General features: G+C 49.0%; 2 protein-coding genes across 2 annotated transcripts; one reads left to right on the forward strand and one right to left on the reverse strand.

The window, feature by feature from the left end:
• Positions 1 to 1,648: 1,648 nt before the first annotated feature.
• Positions 1,649 to 3,260, forward strand: UHO2_00319 (uncharacterized protein; the record flags this gene model as incomplete). The annotated part of the gene is made up of 2 exons (XM_041556938.1): positions 1,649 to 1,834; positions 1,944 to 3,260. The coding sequence occupies 2 exons, from the start codon at positions 1,649 to 1,651 to the stop codon at positions 3,258 to 3,260; spliced, it is 1,503 nt and encodes a 500-aa protein (XP_041412872.1).
• A 272-nt stretch (positions 3,261 to 3,532) lies between these two features.
• Positions 3,533 to 6,400, reverse strand: UHO2_00320 (putative RNA-binding protein; the record flags this gene model as incomplete). Its single annotated transcript, XM_041556939.1, has 2 exons — positions 3,533 to 5,086; positions 5,354 to 6,400. The coding sequence occupies 2 exons, from the start codon at positions 6,398 to 6,400 to the stop codon at positions 3,533 to 3,535; spliced, it is 2,601 nt and encodes an 866-aa protein (XP_041412873.1).
• Between the last annotated feature and the right edge of the window lie 3,405 nt (positions 6,401 to 9,805).

Raw genomic sequence — 9,805 nt, forward strand, 5'->3', positions numbered from 1 at the left:
GGTCTGAGTCCAGAAGCATGCAGCTGATTACCACTCAGGGGTTCACAAGATGAGAGTCAGGAGAACAGTCACCAGGTAGGAGGAAGGAGAGCTGTGTTGGTGACACTGGCATATAGGTCATGAGGAGAAAGAGCTGTGCCAGAGAGGTTGACACACAGCTCAAGAAGGACAGGAGCGATGTTGCAGGGACTCCTGCACAGTACTCGACGAGGAGTCCACTCTCTGGAGAGAGAGAGAGCTGGAGCAGTGTCACAGGTGACACTGCAACGATGTATATAAGCATCCTTTCTTGTCATAGGTGGATGAGTGGATCCTCATCCACTCCACACCATACATAACTAGTTATCACTTTAGCATAAGTATACATTAGTTTATAGTCAGCACAGTCACAATCTAGTAGATTGCATCCAGCATAGCACATGTGTTGTATCACTGCTCACTGATGTCCAAAGGCAGTTCATAGAAACCTGTGGTCTGGATAAAGATAGAACCAAAGGCAGTCGTCCACTGCAGTCTGGGGATCACTCCAACACTTAGTCAACACACTGGACACTTGTGTCAGTGCTCACAGCATTACTCACACCAGACCTTGGTGTCATCACAATACATCTATTGTTATTGATCATGCCAAGCTACCTCTGGACAGAATGTCCACAGCAGTCAGTCAAAACCTGTAGTAACAACCAAGCTACCACAGATTCGAGCAAGTAAAGTCATAGAAGGCTTCTATGACAGATCTCGACAGGAATAATAATAAACAGCAGTTTACCACAGATCTTGATAAAATCAGTAGTAGTTCTAATTCTACTACAGATTTCAGGTTTCTGGTGTGCAACCCCTGACACAAGGCACCCAAATACATGAATGAGATGTATGAGCTGTTCTGGTGACTTTCCAAACTTCAGCTGGTAAAGAAACTTGTTGTTGATGTTCACACCTGTTGAACTGTTTTGCCCTTTCTGTCCCCCATGGATCTCTTGGTGAAATCGCTGGCACCAACTTGGGGTTCAGTTTCTTCCACCATAGTTGTCTGTGGTTGAGTTGGAACAGTGTTGAGGAGGCTCCTAGCTCAGTCGATAGAGCATCAGACTCTTAATCAGTTGAAGTAAAAGGTAGAGAACACCACCTGGTTGGGGCTATGATCAAGCTCCCTTTGCACAGGTGTATGCTAACTAGAATGTTTAATCATTTCAATGGGTTGAGGCTACAAACATGAGCATATATATATATGTGTGTGTTGAGACTATCTGTTGAGAGTGCTATGCCATTTTGAATGAGTCAAGTGTTCCTGCTGCAGAGCTCCTGAACTGTTGCTATGTCATGCTTTGTACAATTCACATGTCTGAGTCAGCTTGTGCATAAGCAATGTGTGCTTTCACGAGCTTCGGCAATTAGATAAACTCTGGATATTTTCCGACATATCTTCAACTGAACTTCTCTCCTCTCTATTGCTGCTGCTTTGCCGTCTCCGCCTGATCTGAGCGCGTGTTCGGTTACCTTTCCGCTCGACAGTCGTTTCTTGATCTGGTTTCGCACTTCTTCTTCTGCGTCCTCGTTTGCTGCTTTTCCTTTCACATCCACCACCACCACCATCCCTACTCCTACATCTTTCGGCAGCACCTCTCAGCTCCCGAGAGCATTCATCACCATGGCTGACCGCAACCACCCCTCCGCCAAGCCCGCCGCCAGGACGGTGCTCAACCTCGGCAACCTTCCTCCTAAGAAGCAAGGCTTCGGTGCTGCTGCTCCGTATGCCCGCACACCCTCCCGTGTCGACCCCAACAACCCACCTTGGCCCGCGTACCGTGGCTACCACGAGTTCTCCTTCGCTCATGTTAGTTTACAAGTCTCTTGCGATTTGAATCAGGGAACATCTGCTGACTGTCCCTTCTCGCACACTATGCTCCTTTATCGTGACACCCTTTCTGTCGCGCTGCCAATAGGAAACTATGGGCAAGCGTCTGCCTACCATTCTCGGCAAGGCTGTCGACGATGTCATCAAGACCCTCAACGAGGAATATGAGGAGGAAAAGGTCATCGACCTCGCCAAGTGTATCGAACGCATGCACACGCTCATGGACGATCTCCAAAATAACTCCAAGCTCCGTCCCATCGTCGACGACGGTGAGGGAGATATCCCTCTCTGGAACAAGGAGATTGCCAGGTTCTTCCGTGGCAAGGACTTCATGAACGCCCCCTGGCTCTTTGCCGAGGCGTACAAGTACCGACGTCTCCATGAGTGCTTCAGTATCTCCAAGTACTGGAAAGACTACGATGTCTTCTTCCGGCAAAAGTGCGACACCTTCTCTCGTTCGGGTACTGCCGTCTTTGAGCTCTCGACTCGTTTTGCCGAGCCTTTCGCCTACGAGGAGGGTGCCAACGAAGACGAGAAGCTCAAGGCTCGCGAGTTGCTCTTCCACGAGCTCACCCAGGTCTGCTTGTGGGGTAACGCCACCGATCTGTCGCTCCTTATCAACATGACTGAAGAGGACATCAAGAACCTCCAGTCCACCGGTGGTGAGCATCTTGCTGCCACGGAGAAGAACATTCTCGGTAACCATCTCGACCGTCTCTGGAAGCTCGTTTCCAACATGAAGGGTGGTCGAATCGACTTTGTCCTCGACAATGCCGGTTTCGAGCTTTACTGCGACTGCGTCTACGCTGACTGGCTCATCCAATCCGGAATTGCCAACGAGATCCGCTTCCACGGCAAGCGTTTCGCATGGTTCGTCTCGGACGTCACTCGCAAGGACTGGGACTGGCTCCTCAACTCGATGCTCTACGGTTCCCTCTTCCCCCAAGCCACCGATGCCGAAGTCCAATCGCTCAAACAGATGGGTCTCCGCTGGAAAGAGTACGAGCGTAAAGGACAGTGGATCTACGAACAACACCCCTTCTGGTGCACAGGTTACACCTTCTGGTCCATCTCCCAAGAAGCTCCTGATCTCTTCCTTCATCTTGCCGACTCGAACTTGGTCATGTTCAAAGGTGACTTGAACCACCGTAAGCTCACGTACGACTGTCAGGCTCCTAGTGATACCCCCTTCGACATGGCGATTGGTCCGTTGGCTAGCGAGGATGGTGCACCGCCCGTGGCTTCGCTCAGGACGATCAAGTCAGATGTTGTGGTTGGTGTGCCCGGCGACGTATCGAGCAAGTTGGACAACGAGGAGCCTGGTTGGAGGATCAGTGGTAAATATGCTGTTGTACTGTTGTCCGATGGGTTGCCTGGCAAGCCTGTTAGCTTTGGTCAGCAGTAAAGTAGGCGGCATGGCCAAAACTCAAACGTTACAGTATCGTATCCCTGTACCACACCCTGTCTCTCTCAACCTTTCGATGATACACGCGGTTAGAAGGACCGCAACCTGGACGGAATGTCATGATTCACGATTCTCTCTCTCTTGACACTGTTGTCCGGGATGTGTGCCGACCATGAGATTGAAGTGTGGAATGCTGCGTGCGTGCTTGAGTGTGCATGTGTGATAGAATACAAATGAAAGTGACCAAAACCTCAACCCTGAATTTCTCGCCATCACTCCTCATCCTCAACATCATCTCTACGACTCCTGGCCTTCCTCACAGCCTCATTAATCTGCATTGTACTCAACTTGATCTTCCCTTGCTTGTTTCCCAATGTTTCTGCTTCTCCAGCAGCAACATAACCGCTCTTCGTCTTGTTCCTTTGCATCTCGACCTCCTCTTCTGCCGTTGTAGCTGTCTTACTCCACTGTAAGACCAAGTGTCTTCCGAGCAAATGGGTATGCTTGAGAGCCTCCATGGCAGCTTGTGCCTCTCTAACCGTGGTATACTCGACAAAAGCGAATCCTCGAGTCGAATTATCGAACTTTTTCGGCAATCTGACCGATTTGACTAGACCTTGAGAGGAGAACAGATCGCGGATATCCTTCTTGGTTGCTTCGAAGGGTAAGTTCTTGACCAGGATCTTCGTTGTCCCATTGGCGGAGGAAGAGAGGGAGGAGGAGGTGGTGGTCTCCACATTGCGTCTAGCGAAAGTAACGACGAGAGTATGTCCATCGAGCACCTTTCCGTTCATTGTTTTCTGAGCGGTTCGAGCAGCATCGATAGATTTGAAGCCGACGAAAGCGTATCCCATTGAAAGACGAGCTCCGGATCGACGTGGATCTGGTTTCGTCTGAACCCTCGCAAACGCATAATCGCTCAGCCCATGGAACGTCGATACTAATCTCTCATCCGTAGTAGAGAAAGAGAGGTTCTTGACATAAAGTGTCGCACCGTCCACCGCCTCATCCTCCCCTTCAGCAATGTTCGCACTAGGATTAGAAGCCTCATCGATCGTCTTGCCCTTAATTGGAGCCTGAACCACCTTCTTCTCCCCCGCACCCCCCGCCTTTTTGGTGTCCAACAACCCCACTGGTGCTTTCTCTAGGTAAAGGATTCCGCCCTTGAAACGCTTATACGCAATAGCTCTAAACGCCACCTTCGCCTCCCCCTCCACTGGCATTTCCACGATCGCAATCGTCCCACTTGGCGGAATCAACACTTTATCGACCTCTCCGAACTCTTCAAACAACTTCTGCACCTCTTCTACACTTGTGCCGTACGGAATGTTCTTTACTAACATCGTTGTGTTACTCCTCTCTACCTTTCCGCTGCGATTGAATGCGTCGACATTGATACCTTGCTGGGTGAAGAACTCTTTTGTCTCCTGAATGATCCTTGTTTCAGCCAACGCCAATCGGACAGCTGCATTATCCGGTCCCCCCTCAGCACCCGGATTCAAGATGTCAGCTTTGGAAACACCGAGACGGTCTGCGATGGAGGAGGCAACAGCGTCGGAAGACATGTAGAGCATGGACCAGTTAAAGTCTTTTCCTGCTTCTTGTTTCTTGGCGTCTGCTCGTGCTTGCTTGAGGGTTGCAGGCTTCTTATCTTCAGCTGCGGTGGGGGATTCTTTGTTGACAGCGGGTAAGAGGTGAAGTAGGCGACCTTGGAAAGTAGAGCCGTCTTTTGCACGGAATGCTGCAAGCGCATGCGCTGGGTCGGTGAAAGAGATGAACGCAAGTCCCTTCGAAGCTTTGGTCTGCTTGTCTAATGGGATGTGGACCTGCGGTTCACGTAAACGTAAGCGACAACCAAAGAAGAGACGTTGTTAGTGATCTGATGTCCCGACTTCTTCTCGAAAGAGAGAGAAGGGATAGACGGGAGAATGACTTGATAGGTTTGCGAAATCAGAAAACAAATCATTTTACTATCTAGATTCCAGTAGGTTGTCAGCACCGCCGAAGCTCTGCTGTCCCTATACTAATGTGTCATCATGCAAAACACCCTTCAAGTTGTAATCCCATCTCCCTCTTGTAAGTGGGGAACTTACCTGCTTAACACTTCCAAAGCTCTCAAAGAAGCTCTGGACCTCATCCTCACTCGCTGCGAACGGAAGATTGCGAACAAACAGACGACCGCTCTCCATGATTTGATCGACGATCTTTTGATCTTTGGCTGCTGCTGCTTCTGCTTTCCTGCGTTGAGCGGCTTGTTTGCGTTCGACTTCTTCGTCGTTGACTTCCTCGTCCTCAGAGTCAGAATCGGACTCGTCAGCTTTGTTGTCAGCGTCATCCTTTTCGTCGTCAGATTGTTCGAATTGCGGTCCAGCGGGAGTGGTCTCGTCGTCGACTTTATCGAGATCGGTTCCGACCTTGTGCTTCATTCGAAGACGCATGTACTCTTCGTCTGTCAGACCAACGTCGTTGGCTGCTGCGCCGAGTTCGGCTTCGGCTTCCTCTTCGGCTTCCCCTTCCGCTTCCTCCGCCACCGCCGCTGCTGCTTCATCCTTCTGCGCTTTGTCCTCCGCTGCTGCAGCCTTCTTGGCCTTCTTCTCGGCCTTCTTCTCCAATTTCTCCACCGGCGCAGTGATATCTTCCATCGTCTGCTCGGGCAATCCATCCTCATTCTGCCATGCCTTCCTCTTCGCTTTGGGCTGCATGACACTCATGAACTCCTCAAAACTAATCGCGCCTCCCTTCTTGCCCCTCTTCTTCTGTCCCTCTCCATCCTTCCCGTCGGCTTTATCGAACTTCCTCTTCTTCCCCTCTCCTCTCCCCTCCTCCCCTCCTTGATCCGCCACACCAGCGGTGCGTCGATTCCTCCGGTCCTCACGCTGCTTTGCAAGCTCCTCATCACCAATCTTCTTCGCGAACTGAATCGAGATGCGTGCAGTATCGATGAAAGTGCGGTTGAAATAGTCAAGCGCTTGTCGAGCTTCTTCCTCGGAACGGTAGCCGACGAAGCCGAACTTGCGCGAGGTTCCATCGGGTCGACGCATGAGTTTTACATCTGTGACTGCACCCTTTTGTGAGAAGTGCTCGCGGAGACGAGCATCGGTGAGATATGAGGGGAGGCCTCGGACTATTAGACGTGACATTGTGGGGTATGGTCTTGTAGGGAGGGGGGAATGGATAAGCTGAGCGCGGCGGCTGGCGATTGTTTTGACTGGGGGGTTGTGCTTGATGGTAGAGCGCGAGAGCAGCGATGGCTCTGTGGGTATATAGTGTTGAAGAGTGGACGCTAAGAAGCAGTCAAGAAGATCGTGGGCAGGTTAAGTGGCAGGTGAGGCGAAGGTTAAGTACTTTTTCTCTCTCAGCTACCGAAGCTGGAATTTTTTTTCCATCAACTTTTTTTTTTTTTTTTTTTTTTTTTCCCTTTCTTTTAGTTGAGAATTTTGGCGCTAAGTTACTGCTGAGTCATTTTTGAGTGCTATTTACATAAGCATATATATATGTGCATGCTTGGCAGTCACCTTCAGCCTGTGCCAATCTATGACTAGTTTACTCCTCACATTGCTCCTAAGTTGTCATGGTAACACCTATGCATCCCACATGCATAGCCACCAACATGTGGTTTCATATCATCAATAGTTACTTGCCCTCCACAGACCCCATAGGCTCTGTTTGGTTCCAATGCATCTCCAACCATTGTTACATCTCCCTCAACTGTCTCCCTCAGCAGGGAAGTGGGGAACTGCTGAGCTGCTGTACCTTGCTGTGGTGTCAGTCCCAACCCCTGTCATGCACATCATAATACTTCCTTACCCACTGGCTTGGTGAAGATGTTGGCCAAGTTGTCCTCGGTGCCAATATATTTGATTTTGACCTTTCCATCTTGCACATTATCTCTGATAAAGTGGTACTTGGTGTCAATATGCTTCAACTTCCAATGTTGTGCTGGATCCTTACTGACCTGAATGGTGCCTGTGTTGTCTGAAAAGATTGTGGGGGTGCCAATGTCAATTCCAAAAGCTTTGAAGAGATGCCTGAAGAAAAGTACCTCTTGTGCAGCTTCAGTTGCCACCACAAACTCTGCTTCCACTGCTGATAAAGCAGTGCAGCATTGTAGTGCTGACTTCCATGCAACCAGGTTCCTGTGTACAAACACTGCTGAGCCTGAAGAGCTCCTTCATTGTGTGGTGGCATCACTTGCCCAGTTCATGTCGCTATGTGCCATTAGAAAATCTTGTTCCTTGTCACCACCATATTGTAGGTGGACATCCTGGGTACCATCTAGGTATTGTAGTACCTTCTGTGCTGCATTGTAATGCTCTTTTGATGGTTGAGTCATATAGCGTGCAAGGACCCCTACTGCTTGGCTGATATCTGGGCATGTTCCATTTGAGAGCCATAGGAGCTTGCCAACAATCTGCAGGTATTCCTTTCATTTGGCTGTGCTTGCTACTGTCTCTGGGGCCAGTATGTCTTGGAGTGGTACACTGGATTTTCTCCTGCATTTGTCTAGGTGTTCATCCAGTAGTTGTTTAATGTAACTGGTCTGCCTGAGGTCCATTGTCTTTTCTTCATGATCCCTGGAGATCTTGATTCCAAGGAAGTGAGACACATTGCCACCCTCCTCCATCTTCCACTTCTTGCCTATTTCCTCCTTGATGCATTTGACTGTTTCTAGCTTTGGGGACATGATTAATGTATCATCAACATAGATGACCACTATCGCGAAGTTGTCCCCTTTTCCTCTGGAGTAGATGCATGGTGCACAATCAAGTCTATGGAAGTTGGATTGCCAGAGGAACTTGTCAAATTCCATATTCCACTCCTGTCCTGACTGTTTGAGACCATATAGTCCCTTGATTACCTGATAAGCTTTTCCTTTCGGCACCTTAGCTCCTTCTGGCAGTTTCATGTAGATCTTGTGTTTAAGTGTGGAGTTGAGATAGGCCATTGTAATATCTAGTTGATGAACCTCCCAGTCATGCTCCACTGCCAGTGATAATAGCACTCTTATCACACTAAGCAGTGCCACTGGTGCGAAGGTTTCTTCGAAGTCGATGCCCTCTCATTGCATGAAACCTTGTGCAACTAATCTTGCTTTATGTTGGACAGGTACCCCATCAGCATCCAGCTTGAGACGGAGGACGATCTTAGAGTCGATGAGTTTGGTGCTTGGTGGTATGTCCATGATTTCCCAAGTTCCCATGGCCTCCAGTCTGTCCAACTCCTTGCATATGGCTTCTTGCCATTGCTGTGCATCTTCACTGGCAAGTGCTTCTTTCATTGTTGGTGTGAGGTTTAGGGTGGTGGTGTTCACTCCCCCAATCATGTCTTCAACTGCTATCTCTGATCAGTTGTCTTCAGTATTGTCGATTGGTTGTTCAATGGGTGCATGTTGGAGTGAGTCTTGTGTGTCAAACTCTTCGATTTCTGGTTCAGGTTCAAGGTTGTTTGCCTCTGGTTTGGCACTTTCTGCTTTGAGGCTCTCAAAACTGATTTGCAGTGGGCTTTGTACTTTGGGTCGATCATGCCAACCTTTGTGTTCATGGAATGTAACTGAATTGCTCCACTGGATGGATGGTGTGTGGTCTGGAGTGAAGAATTTCCAACCCTTGTGTTCATCATCATAGCCAACCAATATTCCAGGTATTGCTCTTGCACCATGTTTGCCTGCATGGTCCTTTTTCTGGAGGTGGACCCACACAAGGCAGCCAAAGACATGCAGTTGCTTAACCAGACCATGAGCCATCATGTGATGAAAATCTTCATATAGGATCCTATTTGCATTCACTGAGGGTGTCAAGTTAAGTACATGTCTGGCAGCCATAATGGTGTAGGGCCATAGTCCTTTTGGCACTGATCTTTGGACAAGCATTGCATGCATCTTCTCTTGGAGTGATCTGATGGTGTGCTCTGCTCTCCCATTCTGTATGCTGACATATGGGGTGGTTTTCTGCCACTTAAACCCTGCCTCCCGCTTCCACTCCTCTGCTGCTAAGCTTGACCATTCCATTCCATTATCACTGCAAATACACTTTAATGTGCAATCCATTGCTATCTCTGCTGTTTTGGTCCATGCTTTTAGGGCAGGGAATGCTTCTGCTTTGCTTAGGAGCAGTTTCACATACATGTAGGATGAGGCATCATCGATGACTACCAGTGTGTGGTGATAATTTGGATGTCCTTGTAAGTCTGTCATTAAGTCAATGTGTATCAACTCTAGTGGCTCCTGTGCTCATTCTGTTTTGCTGCTTGCCATTCTTGTGCATGTTTGTTTTGCTTGACTGCAACAGTTGCAGTCTCTTGCATTGTGCTCAAGCTGTGTATCCTTTCCCAAGTAATGAGCCTGGATTTGCTTGGTTTTGTTTCTGCTGGGGTGGCCAAATCATTCATGCCATAGTTTGCATATTGTGTGGCTTGCAGGCCTTGCTGGGGTTGTGTTAATATCAATGCCCTTGAGAGGGTCATTGAGCTGGGCTGCTAGGGAGTTGCCATGAATCTCCCATCTTTTCTTACACTGGTTGGTCTTGCTCTTGACCATGCTTCTGTCA

The sequence above is a fragment of the Ustilago hordei genome, assembly GCF_900519145.1.
Source record: "Ustilago hordei strain Uho2 genome assembly, contig: UHO2_contig_01, whole genome shotgun sequence".
Taxonomy (NCBI): domain Eukaryota; kingdom Fungi; phylum Basidiomycota; class Ustilaginomycetes; order Ustilaginales; family Ustilaginaceae; genus Ustilago; species Ustilago hordei.